At 51.2% G+C, this 17,215-nt stretch overlaps 1 protein-coding gene across 1 annotated transcript; it reads left to right on the top strand.

Moving 5' to 3' along the window:
* Nucleotides 1–515: 515 nt before the first annotated feature.
* On the top strand, nucleotides 516–15,583 carry LOC121440445 (biglycan-like). Its single transcript, XM_041641196.1, has 8 exons — nucleotides 516–634; nucleotides 11,106–11,357; nucleotides 11,733–11,845; nucleotides 12,364–12,577; nucleotides 13,207–13,317; nucleotides 13,469–13,562; nucleotides 13,706–13,844; nucleotides 14,704–15,583. The coding sequence occupies exons 2-8, from the start codon at nucleotides 11,117–11,119 to the stop codon at nucleotides 14,899–14,901; spliced, it is 1,110 nt and encodes a 369-aa protein (XP_041497130.1). The 5' UTR covers nucleotides 516–634; nucleotides 11,106–11,116; the 3' UTR covers nucleotides 14,902–15,583.
* Nucleotides 15,584–17,215: the final 1,632 nt, after the last annotated feature.

Genomic DNA, 17,215 nt, shown 5'->3' with positions numbered 1-17,215 from the left:
CACTTATTTCAGACCAGGCAGAGTTCTGGGTAGAATTAGGACAGAATTCCAGGGCCTCTCACTGTCCTAGCCATAAGGCTACCTCCTTTCATCTCTCATTTTCTTCTGCCTGTCAGCATGCCAGCAAGCACCTCAGTGTCCCCATTTGGGCAGTGGAAAGTTTGACTCTGTGAGGCTGTCTGCCCAGAGACACCAAGGGTCTGTCCCTAAGTAAGTGAGTGTGTGTCCTTTCAAAGTGTGCTTGAGGCAGGGGCCAGAGTGGGGGGCATGAGGGGGAGGGGTGCAACACAGCCTAGCCGTCTACAAGAAAATTGCTTCCTTTGAAGCTGCCAGGGGGCCGGGAAGCCTGCCCCCTCCCTCCCAGCTGCCCTTCCTCCCTCCTTTTCTCCCTCTTAGCTCCACCAGCCCCCTCCCTCGTCTCCCTCTCCGCCCCCTCCCTGTTCGTCCCCTCCCTGTCGGCCCGCCCAGCCTTTAGCCTCCCTCCCACCGCCTCTGTCTCCCTCTCTCCACACAAACTGCCCAGGAGTGAGCAGCTGCTCCCGGTTGGCCCTGCCTGACGGACAGACACACCGACAGCCTGACATCTTAGCCCACCAACTAACCAGCCTGCACCTGGCTGCTTCCCCCTCCCCAGGTAGGGCCTGCTCAAGCCCCAAACTGACTCCACTCTCCCACAAAGACCCCAATCTGTCCTTGCTGTCTTCATTCCTGGCTATGCTGTCACCTCACTAACCCAGAGATGCCCCATAGCAGCCCTACTGCATCTGCTAGCTCAGTCTGGCGTCTGCTGTCCCACTGTCTGTACCTCCACTGCTCCCTCCACACCCCAGGGCACCCAACTAAGGCTCCTGGTTTGTGTTCTTTCCTAGATACCTTGTGGCCCCTTTGGTCCTTATCCCATCTCTGCCTCTTCTCCCCACCCTCTTCCCTGAACTTTCTTCCCACTCTTCCTTTGATGTGGGAGTGATTTCTTATTAATAAAGAAACTGCCTAGACCCATTTGATAGGTCAACCCTTAGGTAGGCGGAGTAAACAGAATGGAATGCTGGGAGAAAGAAGCTGAGTCAGGGAGTCGCCATGATTCTCCCACTCCAGACAGACGCAGGTTAAGATCATTCCTGGTAAGCCAGCTCGTGGGCTATACAGATTAATAGAAATGGGTTAGATCAATATGTAAAAGCTAGCCAATAAGAAACTGAAACTAATGGGTCAGGCAGTGTTTAAAAGAATGCAGTTTCCATGTAATTATTTCTGGTAAAGCTAGCCGGGTGGCGGGACACAGCCCGCCGCTCTGTAACACAACAGAGTGGCGCCCAACATGCTAATGAACTCCACATAAAACCTGAGAGGGCTTAAAAAGGAGAGAGAATTTAAGACAGCTTTTTGCTGTTTGTGGGTTGCGTGCCGCAAAGAAATTGTCCTGACTCAGCAGCCGGAAAAAACTGGCTGTTTTAAAATGCCGGCTTTCTGGGCTGTGCCGCCATTACGATCTCTGTCTGGCTCCTGTGGGAGACAGAGCTTTTAAATGGAACATTTGGAGTAAAGCTCTACGGCTTGCTTGATGGCAATGTGGACTGCTGTGTGCCTGGAACTGTGTGTGGCTCAGGGGCACCAAATGGCTCTGAGGCAGGAGCGGCTTGGCTCAGCTCTGCCATGCTGAACTGTGCTGGTCTCAGGCAGAAACTACCGTAATTACCATAAAAACAGCGCATTTAAGGTTTCAACTGGGCAGGACACAGGCGGTACCGTATTACCTGTACATGGCACAACTTAAGTTTTTAAGAACTGCTTAACATTTTAAGAAATGTTCCTGGATAGTAAAAAAATGTTATAGATTCACAATAAAACAGATTCAGACATAAAAGACCACACTGTTGGATGAATGCACATAGACTTGAGAGAAAAAAGAAAAAGAATATAGAAAATAAAGTTAATGGTTTTTTTTTAAAAAAAAGGTAAAGTCTTTAAAGAGACAGAGTACAGATAGTTAAGAGATTAAAAGAAATAAAGAAAAATAAGCCACGTAAAAATGGAAAATTCACAGAGAGTCTGGATTATGTACATTGTGTTTTCTTTAAATTTTTTGACTGTAAAGGAGCTAAGTACAGAGAGACATTTCATTACATGGGCTGCCAAGCTAAACCAGAATGGATATAAGGGTATTACGATTTCAAAATTTGGGTCTAAGGATATGATGCTTTGGAAAGGGTCTTCTTTTGTTTTCACAGAGGACCAGACCCTGTGGATTGCATCTATCCCGATATGGTATGATAGACCACGACCTCCCGAAAAGTTCCTGTGAACACCCTCAAAAAATTACTTCACTCAACTGGCAACTGAGATAAACCTGGCACACAGGTTACACCCTAAATGATCTGATTAACAGCGCCCCCATTCAGCAGGAAGCAGTTCAGAGAGAAAAAACTGCGCCCATGTTCCCAAAATATTGTTTATAAATGTTCTTTTACATTTAAAGGGGGAAATGATATAGGTATGAATAATTTGCATTGGTATGGATTTTAAGGTCAATTTTGTTATATGTATATGTATTTCTGATCTTGATTAAGGTATTGTGATTGTGTAGTTCATTTTTAAAATGTAATGTATAATTAGGAAATATAGGTTGTTGATGGATAATCAAAAATAATAGTCAAGTTTGTAGTCATGTTACTTAGATTTTCTAGATATATAGAGATATATTTCAGATAGGCATTCTTCATCTCTCTCAAAGACTGCAGAATATGGCATTTAATGTTTTAATAACTTAGGACTTTTCATGACAATGAGACATATCTGCTCCTGGTGGCATCAATCTACCTCGAGAGGAAGATGGGCATCGAAGAGGATCCTGATGGAGTTGGATAGCCATTTGGGCAAGAAACTGCTCTTGCCTGGACTGTTGCATAAAATGGACACAGAGAACCCGCAGAGAGAGGACTGCTGAACTTGCCTAAAGGCAAGACGGTCTTTTGGGGTTCATGACTCATGAAAGAGTCTGCGAGACATTCTGCAGGACACAGCAGATAGTGACTGAACTGTCTTTGGAATTTCCTGTTTGATGGAAATGTCTGCTGGATACTATGGGCCTGAAGGCTGAAGATGGATGCCCCAATCATACAAAAGAACTTGGGGTGACTGTCCAGGCAGCAAGATGTCTCTGTCATTTCTAGAGTTTTCTTATTTCTTGTTTACTTAGGTAGTATTATATCCTTCTGGAGTCTTTGATGGAGTTGAAGAATGAATAGATAGTTATAGTTTTCCTTAGTTATAATAAAAGATAAAATAGATATAAATATTGTAACTGTAATTCTTGCTTGATAACTGTTTTGCTATATGTAATTTTACTATGTTAAAGTTAAAGCCTTTCTTTTTTGTTTAAACAGAAAAAGGGGAAATGATGTGGGAGTGATTTCTTATTAATAAAGAAACTGCCTAGACCCATTTGATAGGTCAACCCTTAGGTAGGCGGAGTAAACAGAATGGAATGCTGGGAGAAAGAAGCTGAGTCAGGGAGTCGCCATGATTCTCCCACTCCAGACAGACGCAGGTTAAGATCATTCCTGGTAAGCCAGCTCGTGGGCTATACAGATTAATAGAAATGGGTTAGATCAATATGTAAAAGCTAGCCAATAAGAAACTGAAACTAATGGGTCAGGCAGTGTTTAAAAGAATACAGTTTCCATGTAATTATTTCTGGTAAAGCTAGCCGGGTGGCGGGACACAGCCCGCCGCTCTGTAACACAACACAGGTAGGGCCTGCTCAAGCCCCAAACTGACTCCACTCTCCCACAAAGACCCCAATCTGTCCTTGCTGTCTTCATTCCTGGCTATGCTGTCACCTCACTAACCCAGAGATGCCCCATAGCAGCCCTACTGCATCTGCTAGCTCAGTCTGGCGTCTGCTGTCCCACTGTCTGTACCTCCACTGCTCCCTCCACACCCCAGGGCACCCAACTAAGGCTCCTGGTTTGTGTTCTTTCCTAGATACCTTGTGGCCCCTTTGGTCCTTATCCCATCTCTGCCTCTTCTCCCCACCCTCTTCCCTGAACTTTCTTCCCACTCTTCCTTTCCCTTTCCCCTCTGACCTTGCTTAGCTGATAAACTCATCCAGGCTTTCCCTCTCTTCCTTGGGGGGGGGGGGTAGGGAGCTTCCCCTTGGCTGCTGCCCAGGATATCACTGAGGCAGAGCTGGGTGACTGGCATGCTGGCTCTACCCACAGCCCTAGCCCTTCATGGCAAGGCCCAGGCACACCCTCCATGCCAGCTAGCCTTGCTCTCCCAGCTCAGCCTTCCTTGGGGGCTTGGCACATGGCCAAGTCAGGGAGGATGGAGCCAATGAAAAACTCAGCACTGGCACAGTTTCCCCTTGGACTCCCAGGCACCCCTCAGGCACCTTGCCCTGATATTCCATACTCACCACAGACTAATGCCCTGCCTCCACCCTCTTCTGGGCAAGGGATGGCTCCACCAGAGTCTCAGTGATAGGGGTCCTGGGTTGCCTGCCTGGTTACCTCAGTTCTATCTGTTTCCAGAACCCTCTTGAGCTAAGATGCACAATGGGCAGAGAATGGTATAGATGTAGAAAATTGGGCAACTGTGCCATGTTCCCAGGTACAAATATGGCTTAGGGCCCTGAGGGATCCGTCAAGAAAAGGAATCGAGAGAGAGAGAGAGAGAGAGAGAGAGAGAGAGAGAGAGAGAGAGTGTCATTTGGGAATTCACCAAGTCTAGTGAAGTTTGGGGGACTGGAGTGCCCTGTCACTACCCCAGGGGTGGGGTCAGGCTCCTATATGCCCAGAGTCAGAGGCACAGGACCCTGCAGGGAGGTGAGGCAGGCAGAGGAAATCTTCATTAAGTCAAGGACATAGCATCTGGGTGGCTCCAGTTTCCTCTTTAGTAGCTTCTGTCCAAGTTCCTTTGCCCTGCCAGCTTTTTGCCTTGTAATGACTGGGATTGAGACAAGCTGGAGATGCTTCTTCGATGCCAGCAAGGTTTCCAGGGACTGACATCTGGACTTGCAATCAGTTGCCCGTGCCACCCACACCCTAGGAGAACTTGTGGGTGGCAGAGGTACTTTGTGTGGAACAAGGCTGTGCGTGACTGCTGTATGGTTGCTGAAGGCCAAAGGGGATGAATCTTCAAAGGCAGGCGGTGCAGCTATACTGATGGGAGGATGGCGGTCTGCCTCTAAGCCACCAGGGTAAGGCAGCAGGAGGAGGCTCTGAGCCAGGGCTCCACAGCCAGCTGGCCACCTGGGTGTGGCAGCTGCGCCTCTCTGACCCACTCATACACTGGCCCACTTTCACTCCACAGGACTCCAGTCCAGTGCTGCTTCTGCACCCTGCCCGGAACAGGGGTCAAGGTCCTACTGCATGCAACGCGAATCTGGGACCAGCTAGTTTTAGGGGCCCAGAGGGGTGTGCCAGTCACTGACCATCATGTCAGATAAGTTGCTAGAGCTGGTTCAAATCTTTCTCCAGTCCCTCCCAAGCCCTAGGCTGCTGGAGGATTGGCAACATAGTGGGGTAGAAGGAGAAAGGACATTGTGGAGGTGAAAAGGAGCTTTCTTCAGCCACATTCTGTAGCCATCCCATGACAATGTGTGTATTCTTCCAGTCACAGTGTCAAGACCTCAGAGGAAGAATTTGTAATTAAGGCTATACTTGACAATTTGCACTAGGATCCCCCCTAGGTCACTCAATTCCTGTTACCCGGTGTTGAGGTGAAGTGGGGACTCCATTTTTGTCTCCCTCTTGCCTGGGCTCTCTCATCATGATCTTTCTCCTACTCTCCCTGGAGAAACGGAGTCCCATGAGTCTACCCAGAAGTCACTAGTCCTTAGACAGGATTCTCAGCATGCCTCCCCCATGAGGCAGCAATACTGAGAGCCCCTAATACTCCAACTACTGGAACTTCTCAGCTTCATCAATCCTCCACAACACCCCCCTGACTCCCTCCACATCCACCATGACTCCCTCCGGCTCCTCCTCCTTTGTCCCTGATCTAAAATGCCATACTCATCTTCTAGTCTGGCCCCCACATGCCAATAGTCCAAGCAGCAGGCCCACCCCATTGTAAAGAGGCCAATTGGTTGTAGGGAGACACCCCAACACAGGACCTCCCTCATGCCAAGAAGTAGGGGAGCAGTGTGAATGAATGTTCCCGGATACCTAGTCATAGATAGACCAAAGATTTCAGGGCAGGTCCAGTCCCCCTAAAAGGCAAACTAACCAGGGGACTCCTGCTCTGGCCCTGCCCACTGAATTCTGGGGCAATTGGCATTGTTTCTCACCCCTTCCTCACCCCAGGAGACTCCCATTCCTTTGTGCTCAGGCACACTGGGATGGGGAAGGCCAGCAGCATCACATATTACACCTGGACCACCCACAGAGTCCTTTCTGCAAATCTCACAGGGTGGGGGTGTGGCTCACGGAAGAGAGAGTGTGGTTCACACTTGTCCCACCTAAGACCATCCTCCAGCCTTCCAGAAACAACAGATTCAGGCGTTTTCAGAGGGAGGCTAGGGTTTGCTGGGCTAAATCCTCTGGTTCTTGAGAGCCAGGCTTTGTCTTCTGCCCTCTTCCAGGCCATCAAGTCCCTTACCCCACTTTTATATCCCTCAGTCAAAGATGCCTCAGATAAATGCGGGACTCCAGGGGTGTTTCTTCACTCTAATTACCTTCTTCCCTGATTCCAAGTCCAGAAAGCCCCAGGTGTGGCCTTTCCATGGGCTTTAGTGGCTGAAAATCAAGAGGTCTTTCGCAGCTGACTGCATAAGGCTGGGAACCTCAGGCAGAGCTCCTGGCAACCTGGTATTGGGGAGAGAGTTCAGAAACCCCAAGACATGAGAAGAAAGGGGACTTTCTGGGATCTGGAATGTGTTGCCTTGCTACTCTCTCCAGGAGCAGGGATCAGAATGGTCAGGTAGACAGACACAGTAACCTCTCAGCCTGACTCTTACCTCACTGTGAGGCTGTGGGAAAGAGTTTGGGACAAATTCTCTTAGCCTCACTTACTAGGTGCCTATCAAATGTTAAAAGCATTCTGGTCACCAGGGGCTGGGTAGGTAAAGAAAGCACTTGAGTCTCCTCTTCCACCATTGAGAAGTGATGGCATCCTTCTCTCCTTTGAAAACTCTAGGAGCCCAGACTTTGTTACTAAATGGGAGAAGGTGGGTGGACACATGGGTCAGGTGCAAAGGGACCCGGAAATGTAATACCTCTCAGTAGAGCATGAGCAAGCAATAGAAAGCTCTCCCTCAATGCACTCACCACCTCTCTATACATACTCCAGGGACTTCTGACTCCTGAATTCAGGTACAGCCCACCCCAAGTCTGTTGGAGAGCTGTATCTGACTGCCCAGATACTCTGCCAGTACCAGGGCCACAGGTGGTAAGATGTGGCCCTGACCAGCTTGACTTGGACTCTGCTCACCTTAGGGCATACAGGAAAGAAAGCACACATCCCATCCCTCTGGTTGACACTTAAATGTTAGGCTGGAGCTAGGTGGCCTTAGAGGGCATCAAGAAGCAGGTCAGGTGTCAGCTCACCTTTGATGATCAGAGGAAGGCAAAACAGTGCCTAGTGTCTCCTGTCTCTTACACATTTCCCCACCTGCACAGTCCCAGGAGCCCAGCAGAACTTAGTAGAAGACAGCACCTTCCAGTTGACGTAGGGTTACTCAGCAGGGCCCAGTCCCCCAGAAGAAGGCTGCTGAAACTGTACTTGGTGTCTGCTCCTTGGCAGCTGCCAGCCCCACATCTGCAGGCAAACTCCCATAGCCTGCCAGACCTCAAGCCTTGCCCCTGCCGCCCTTGGCCTGGCCTGAATGCCTGGCACAGCCCTTCCATGTTCTCAGAGACTGCCAGCATGTCTTGCTTGGCTGTGGCCAGGAGCAATCCTGAGTGGAGAACTACACTGGCTTTCAGAGGGACAGACAAGGAGGGCCCTATTGGGGTGGCGACACAGGCTCCAGGAAGCCCGTCCCCTTCCCTTGTTCGCACTTGCCCTTGCCAAGCTCAGCTCACCATGGTGATGACTTCTTTCCTTTGCTCTGATGAGCTAGCGCTCAGCTAGATCAGAGCTCACTTTGATGGAGCAGAAGCTCAGCCGAAGAGGCCCATGAAGGGAGGCTGAGGCCTGGAAGCCCCCGTGGCAGAAGAAAGTGGGATTGGAGTAACTTTCTATAGGTTTTACAGAGTCTGCCCACAGAAGATCCCTTCCTGACTACAACTTTGCCTGCCTCCTCAGTGTATGGAGATGAAGGCTCAGTTTGAGGGAGCTGAGGAAGGGAGGCATGTGAGACTCTCTGTAGCACCCCACTGTCACTATAATCCCACTTAGTGATTTAGTGACTCTCCCACCCATCCTGGGTCTCTGCATTACCCATGTATAGGCCCAGTGTTTCCCAGAAGCTACCCTCATTCGTGGATGAAAAGCAGGACTGAAAGCTCAGACCCTAGAGTGACCAAAGCTGTACTCTCTGTTCAGGCTGAGTAAACAGGGGACTTGGGAGCAATCAGTTCTCTCATCCATAAAGTGGTACTATTGGCGGTGCAGACCTACCCTCTGTACTCTCTTAATTTAATGGATCCCCTTCTCTGGCTCTGTGTCTGGCACACCCCCTTCCCTGAAGAATATGGGAAATGAATCTAGTGTCAGTTTTTGAGTGAAAATGAGGGCTGTGCAAGGAAGCCTGCCTGGTACCCACCTCATAAGCCTTGAGCCCTGAAAAAAAAACCAGCATCCTGCCTCTGTACGGTCCTTGAGCCTCCTACACCAGGATAAGCCTGGACTGGAACTCACAACAGCCTGGGATCCCCCTGTCTCATCCTCCTAGCCCTTTGTGGATCCCCACACCAATGCCCCTTCAAATCTAGTCATATAAACCCACCTAGGGTTCTGTAGCTCCTTTCTCTTGGTGGAGCCAGCTTTTAATCCGAACAGGCTGCAGTGCCTACAGAGGAACATTGCACCCTGAGTGTCTGTGAACCACACACGGTGTCTCAGGAGATTCCTGCCTAGGGAAGGGGTGCCCTGTGGAGATCTCCAGGCCACTCTAGTTCCAAAGAACCTGGGTTTGTTCCAAAAAGATGGCGCTCTGTCCAACTGCATCCCCTATCTATGCCACCTCCCCTGATTCCTGGCCTGTACAGGAGGATTGTGGGTCCTGCAGCTCAGGTGGGTATAAATTCTAGCCTTGACTCATCTTTCTGCAGGATAGTTTTGGCAGAGGGGACAGGCAGGTGGGTGGGGCAGTGCCTCACTCCTTCCCTGCCATTCCATCTTGCTCTCTGGCCTCCCTTCTGCCTCTTTTGCCTGCTCTGGGCTGCTCTTGCTCCTCCTCCCAGCCCTTCTGGTCCATCTGCCCTGGACAAGATCCCCGCCCTGTTCTAGAGGCCATGGGCTGAAAGATGACAGATCTTTCTAGCTACTCTGGGGTCAAGACCTTCTGGGGAATCTCCTGTGTCTTGCTAGGCCAGGCTTGGATGGGCATCTTGAGGCTACTTGGAAGGAATGAGGGAAGACAGACACTCACCAAGCTGAGGACTTCTGCAGATAAAAAGGAAACTGAGCTGAGCCTTGGCCTGTGGCCCCTACTTTGCTGTGTGATCTTTGGGTATCAGAAAGGCTGCTCTATTCTCTCCAGGAAGCAGCTCATCACTACCTATGTTGAGGCCCTTCTGTATACTGGTATAAGTTAGGAACCTGGGCAAGCCATGAGAACCACCGGGGTTGGGTTTCTGTGTGTGTGTGGGGGGGGGTCTCCCTACTACACACACACACACACACACACACACACACACACACACACACACAAATCTGGGATTTTTCAAGCAATAACATAGGGTAAGATTTCTTCTGGGGCTGACATTCACTAGATGGGCAGTGCTTGTGCATAACCAAAACGGGGTGTCCCAGCACCCCACCTCACTGCTGCTGAGGATTTCAAAATAGCAGGGAGTGCAGCCCCCTCATCAACTGGGCTCCTTCCACTTTTGCCTCCAGCAATTGAGATCAGAGGGGTTTAGTTAGCCCAGATGGAGCCCCAAATATCCCAGCTTTCCCACCAAAATGTGCCCCATACGAGGCCTCCTTGAGCTGGGGCTGCTCCAAGTCTTCAAGAGGCTGGGCTTCCTTTCCACACATGCACCAGGATAACCCCCAGACATCCAAGCCTGGGAGACTAGCAAGGCCAACATGGATCCCCTATTGAGAAAATGGGATGAACAGGTCAAAATACCCTGAGCCCTTGCTATGGAGTTGGGCAAGGAGTGGTAAGTGAGGCAGGGGCTCAGCCTTGTCCTACAGACTAGGCCATGCTTGCGTAGTTAAATGCAGGAGGAAGAAACAGAAGATGTGGGTGCTGCAGGTTCAGGCAGCGCAGTCTCCACCCCCGCCCCACTGCCTCAGCCTGGGGGGCCTCTAGACAAGCCCAACCCTGCCCTGTTACTCTGGCAACAGCTTACCCTGATGCCAGGGCCATGGGCATAAAGAAAGCAGAGATAGACATGGGAGCCCCGAGTTCTGCAGACTGAGTCCTGGGAAATGAAAGGAAGGGAGCTGCCAAGTGCTGATCCCCTAATTCCCAGGACCTTTGCTTTGTGTTGCTACAGCATTAGAGAATCTCTCTGTCTCTGTCTCTCTCTGTGTGTGTCTCTCTCTCCCCTCCCCTCCCACCTCGTGTCTTGGCCTCTGAACCTTCTCAGAACAGCATGGGCACTGTGGAGAGGTTCAGACTGTGAAAGGATGACTCATTCATCGCCCACTTAAACTAAGAGCATCCAAATCTCCCAAGCTCACTCTCAGGAAAGATTGAGGCGGAGGGTGGGGGGGGGCAATAGCTGGGTTTCCTCTCAGCCTCCAGTTAGCCTCACTGACCTCTAGCCCTCAGGCAGTGAGGCAGGCTCTGGCTGACTCAATGGTGGTGGGGGCAACCTTGAGCTAAATGGGAAGACATTTCATTGCCCAATGAAACCAACTCATTCCAGTACTCCTACCTCAACTGGTGCTTCTTACCCATACCTCTTCCCTCTGCTGCCTCTTGTGAGGGATAGAGGAACACAGTGCCAACACGTGGCCCTTCTCATGTTTTTTGCTCCCAGGAACATTCACCATGAGTCCCCTGTGGCTACTCACCTTGCTGCTGGCCCTCAGCCAGGCCCTGCTCTTTGAGCAGAAGGGCTTCTGGGACTTCACCCTGGACGATGGACTGCTCATGATGAATGATGAGGAGGCTTCAGGCTCAGACACGACCTCAGGTGTCCCTGACCTGGACTCTGTCACACCTACCTTCAGTGCCATGTGTCCTTTCGGCTGCCACTGCCACCTGCGGGTTGTTCAGTGCTCCGACTTGGGTGAGTCACTAGGCAGTTTAAGGTGAGAGTGTCCAGAGAGGTACCGGCCCTGCCTGGGAGCCCCTCCTAAAGAGGACACATGGGCTGTCCTGTGAGATGGGTATAGAATGGTAGGGGTGGGGATGCTATGAGTCACCACAGGCTGAGGTATTGTGGTATGAGTGTTTGTGGGTGTCCAGTGTCTGGCATGTGAAAAGTAAGTAGAATGCAAGCTTGGAGCTGGCACCCATTAGCTCAGAGTCTCTGCATTTGTACTAATGTCTCTGGGCGTACCCATATGCATGTGTGTGCCCAGCAGCTGTGGGCACCTTTACACCAGCTGTGACAGCAGACAGGATGAGCCAGGCTTATGCTGGTGATGATGCTGGTCCCCAGGTCTGAAGACTGTGCCCAAGGAAATCTCACCTGACACCACACTGCTAGACCTGCAGAACAACGACATCTCTGAGCTCCGCAAGGATGACTTCAAAGGCCTTCAGCACCTCTATGTAAACTTCCTTTTGCCCCCTGTCCTTTCTGAGGAGCTGGGGAGAGTTTGATGTTTCTCTAGCTGGGAGGAGGGATGCTCACAAATGGGACTTGGAAGAGGGACTGGGAACCAATGGAGCTGAGATAAGTCTGGCCCTGGCTGAGGTGGGAACACCCAAGACCATGGATTATGTGCACAGGCACAAGACAAAATTCCTCGGGTCAGTTCCCTTTTTGACTGAAAGCTTTGCATTTTACTGGCTCCTCTGAGCAACACAAAGAGAGTAGATTCTGTTGTTACTCTTGGAGAAACTGACTAGCAGACTGTGCTGGTCAGTAATGGCATTCCCAGGGCAGCTTGGAGCTAAACTTAACCTTAGTTCCTTGCCATGCACTCTGCTCACAAACACTGACCTCCAAGAAACCAAACAGGTTCAGATGCCTCTCAAGTGCTATCAGTAGTTAAGTTCAGGAGGCAGAAGAGGGAAGGTGGTGTCAGGGGTTGGGATACTCACCTTGGTCCCCTGCCCTGCCTCAGGCCCTGGTCCTGGTAAACAATAAGATCTCCAAGATCCATGAGAAGGCCTTTAGCCCTTTGCGGAAACTGCAGAAACTCTACATCTCCAAGAACCACCTGGTGGAGATTCCTCCCAACCTGCCCAGCTCCCTGGTAGAGCTACGCATCCATGACAATCGTATCCGCAAAGTGCCCAAGGGCGTGTTCAGCGGGCTCCGGAACATGAACTGCATTGGTGAGAGTCAGGCATAAAGGAGCCGGGTAGAGGAGATCCCTTCCAGCCAGGGCAGTTGGGTCCTGGACTGTCCTGTACTAGTGGGAAAGCCCTGTATGCCTCAGAATGTTCCAAAAGCTTGATTCAGGGCCCAATGAAGGACACTGGGGTGGGTTTAAAGACTCAGGTAAAGAAAGAGTCTCAAAAGTAGTCTAAAAGAAGATTATTATGCTTCTTGACAAAAGCCCAGTTTGCATAATCATTGTGGGTAAAGGGATGGTATAGGACGCAGGAAGATCAGGCTAATAGAAAGAATGGAGAAGGGCAGCAGACCACCATAGCAGCAGAAATTGGAAGCCCTGACTTTCTGGAAGTTCTGACTTTTTCTCTACCTCTCCTATCTAATACTTTCCTATGCCTATCTGATACTTTCCTATTGCTTCCCAACTCCCAGAGGCCAAGAACAGTGCCAGATCTTTGAACTAGTCATCTTGAACAGATGGAGTTTTCAGTTAGTTAGCAGGGCAAATTCTTAGACTGCTTTCTAGAGGAGGTAGGAAGAGTCAGCAACCAGCAGCTCCCCAGCCCAGAAAAGAATGGTGTGTGGGGTGCCACTGATTGGCTCCAGGCTGACAGGACTTCTCTCCTAGAGATGGGTGGGAATCCCCTGGAGAACAGCGGTTTTGAACCAGGAGCCTTTGATGGCCTGAAGCTCAACTACCTGCGCATCTCAGAGGCCAAGCTCACTGGCATCCCCAAAGGTAGGAGAGTGTCAGTGCCCTACCTCCAGGAGCATTGAAGGGGGTTTGTCCAGTATACTGGATCAGGGCTGCCCTCCTGGAGCAGAGTGGGATTTCTTTCTACCTGCTCCAGACTCTGCACTTACCTGCCAGCATGCTCTCTTCTGAATAGATCTCCCTGAGACCCTGAATGAACTTCACCTGGACCACAACAAAATCCAGGCTATCGAGTTGGAGGACCTACTTCGCTACTCCAAGCTGTACAGGTGAGGCTGGGACAGTCCTTGGGGGCTGCGGGGCTCCATCAGTAAATGGGGCAATTCATAGGGTGGCACCCAAGTCCCTGTGCTCTATTCCAGCGTCCTCCTCCCCTCGAGCCTCTGATGACTTCTAATTTACTTCTCTTCAGGCTGGGCTTAGGCCACAACCAGATCCGAATGATTGAGAATGGGAGCCTGAGTTTTCTGCCCACCCTGCGGGAACTCCATTTGGACAACAATAAGCTGTCCCGGGTGCCTGCTGGCCTCCCAGACCTCAAACTCCTCCAGGTGAGAGCTGCCTCTCCCGGGCTGGGTGGGAGCAAGACACCAGCCTCTGAATTGCCTGCCTCCCCTGACCCCATTTTTTAAGGGACCCAGGGTAGAGAGCATAAGAGGATCTAGATTGCTCCCTGGGTCCCAGGTCCTCATTCAGACCCCACTGGAGTGGTGCCCACTCTCTGTTTGCACCGAGGCAGTACTAACTCCCATCTGTGGGATCTCTTGGGAAGGGGAGCCTCCCTCTTTGACTTAGCTTTCAGCCACATAGGCAAACTAGGTCTTTCCCAGCCCTGTTCTGGACCTCAATTTTATGTCAACTCCATTCATGATAGAAAGCACATTCATCCTCCCCTGGGGCAGCACATGCCAGGCTGAGAGCACCCTCTACTGGCCAGTGACCTTACTACACCAGTGAGCTCCTAACCAAAGCACCATATCTCCTACATAGATAACCTATCAGGATCACTGTTTGCTTCCTACAGCAGCCTCATTCTACCAAACATAGCCCCCACCCCACGCATCGCAACTCACCTCTCGCTATACACCTCACCTGAGCCCCTCATCCTGGCCTGGGTTCAATCATACGCTAGTACTCTAATCACAGCCAATTCCCGCTAACACACTCGGGTCATTGTTCTCTTCTGAATTGGGTGAAGCATCACCAACTGGCCATCAAAGGGTGAGCATGAAATGACACTAGGAAGTGACCGATGGAGTTAAATATGGAGGCAGGCCCTACCACTCTTACATCTGCCCTCCATCTTGCCTCCAGCCTATAACACCCACCCAGGCTGGGACAGAGTGGGAAAGGTGGTCTGTGGCCCTGGGCCCCTATGAAAATCCCCAGTCACATCCCCTCTGCCCCCAGGTGGTCTATCTGCACTCCAACAACATCACCAAGGTGGGCATCAACGACTTTTGCCCCATGGGCTTCGGAGTCAAGAGGGCCTACTATAACGGCATCAGCCTCTTCAACAACCCTGTGCCCTACTGGGAAGTGCAGCCAGCCACCTTCCGCTGCGTCACTGACCGCCTGGCCATCCAGTTTGGAAATTATAAGAAGTAGAGGCAGTAGTAGCCACAATGGTAGCCTTGGTGAGAGTCTCTGAGGAACATAACCAGATAGATGTTCCACAGGGGAAGGGGAAGCAAAGAAGCAAAGCCCCCTCACCACACACACACACACACACACACACACACACACACACACACACACACACACCTTTGTTCCCCAACACTAACTCACTGCCCCAGCTCAGCCTCCCCCGGCTCCCAAGCCTGCATGTATGCACATGGCATGGCCCTCTCGCCCGTTCCCCTCAGCTTTTGAGATTTAACACTCACCTTCCATGTACACTCAAAGACTCCCTATAAATCTTTCTTCTTGTCCATTCTGACACCCAGCTGCCGGTGGCAGGAGGAGCTAGCAAGTGTGGACACAGAACACTACCACAGCTACTGTTCTCTCCAGACATGTGTTCCTCTTCTTCCTCATCAATGTCTGTCTTGGACCCTACCTGCTGCCCTTGCCCTCTGGTGATCCCGAGTTTACAACCTGTCCATCCCAGGCATTACCTGGCTCTACTAACTCCCAGATCAGTCCTTCTCTCCAGCCCTGCCATGCTTCCTTTTAGGGTAGTAGATATCTCCCCTGCCATCTCTGGACCCCGTTCATATCTCTCTAGCTCTGTATCTCTTTGCCTAGGTCTCTGTCTGTCTCTCTATTTCTGTCTCTCTCTCTCACACACACACATACACACACACACACACATACACACACACACACACACACACACACACACACACACACGCACGCACACTGACCATCCCCTAGGCTGCTTTCTGCTTCATAGGTCTCTGACCAGGCCTTGCACAAACAAATCTGTGGGCAACTATCTCCGTGATTGCCCTGCGCAGCACTTGACCCCCAGCCCTGGAGGAGGCTGGAAAGTAGAGGCCCAGAATCCTGTCCATATTGTCCAGGAAGGGACCATACTCTGCTACCAAGATGAGGAGCAGGAAGCTTCATAGACCCTGAAGAGGCTCAGCAGGCCACCAGAGCCTCTAGAACCAGTTTGCATTGGCCCGTGCCTTCACCCCAAGATGGCTAGGTCCCTTCCCCTCACCCCTGGGTCCCTGCTGAGGTAGGGGCTGGTGAGCAGTTGCACCCAGTTGGAGGGCGTGCTGCTTCTGAGGTCGGTTGTCTTTCAATTAAAGAAACACTGTGCAATATGACTCGGTGCTACTTCTCTGGAACATCACTGGGCATCAAGAAGAGAACAGAGGTGAAACAAGGGACCTGCTCAGGCCACCTCCGAGGTTCTGCATTTCCACGCTCCCTTCCAGTCCTTGCCCTCAGAAGAAGGCCCTCCTTACCACAGGTCCAAAGATATAAAAGCACATACCAATTGACCAGACATAAGGCTGAGGTCTTGTCTGCTTTCCCGCTCCTTTCTTGGTCCTTCCATTGCTCCAGCTGTTCTTGATCTGAACCCAAAAAGCGGGCCACACCTGAGGTGATATCTGCCTTCCCGGTGTGGAGCATTTGTGAAGCACCTTCTGGCTATGGGATAACAAGCTAGGACCTACTCTCTTCAGAAGGGGAACTTCAATACTCCAGCAGATCCCTGTATGCCTGTCTAGATGGAATTAGGGGAACAGAGTAATTCCAGAGCCCTGTTGCAGTTTGAGTAGTGACTAGTACCTGTGCTGACACTAGGAAAGGGCAGAGGGGAGGAGCCCTTGGCATCAGGCAGTATACTGGTACAGCTACTTGGGCCAGTCTGGCTTGCCCTCCCATTCAGCACCCCACAGGTCCCTGAGAGCTGAGAACAGGCTGCAACTGGATCATGATGGAGGCTCTAGTTTGGGTTCAGGAAGGCAAACCCACTGGGAATACAAGCTGCCCTGAAAAGAAACAGAAGCCCCTGAGGGCTGAAGGGAGCCCATGCTAAGCACAAGGCCTCCTGCTCAGGTCATGGGAACTGGAGCTTCCCTATACAGTGACAGCCAGACAGCAAAAATAGAGCAGCCAAGGCCAGAGTGAGTGACAGACCAGAAGGGGTTCACCCAGAGGCACTGTCTGTGATTTCTCACACACAGCCATACTCTTATGCCTGGCCTGGCAACCAAGGCACCAACTGTCCCCAGGTTTCTCCTTTTGGGGATGGGAGGCACCACTCAGTGTGGTGGCCCAGCGATAGAATGTCACCGAGCAGCATCATGGCACTATTCTGGGGCATGTGCTCCACAGCCTGGCAATCTCTGCTGAGCTGGGCAGACACAGGGCAAGGGCACTGGCCCAGGGCCAGGAGTCAGGGCCTCAGTCCAGTCCCTGTGCTGGTGGGAAGGAGGGGCAGACAGCAATGAGCCCTGGTAGA

This window comes from Microtus oregoni, unplaced genomic scaffold (genome assembly GCF_018167655.1).
Source record: "Microtus oregoni isolate MIOR12 unplaced genomic scaffold, Mior012 000067F_ref0000223, whole genome shotgun sequence".
NCBI lineage: Eukaryota > Metazoa > Chordata > Mammalia > Rodentia > Cricetidae > Microtus > Microtus oregoni.
Note: the sequence above shows the minus strand (reverse complement) of the source record. Positions and strands in the feature narration are given on the sequence as shown.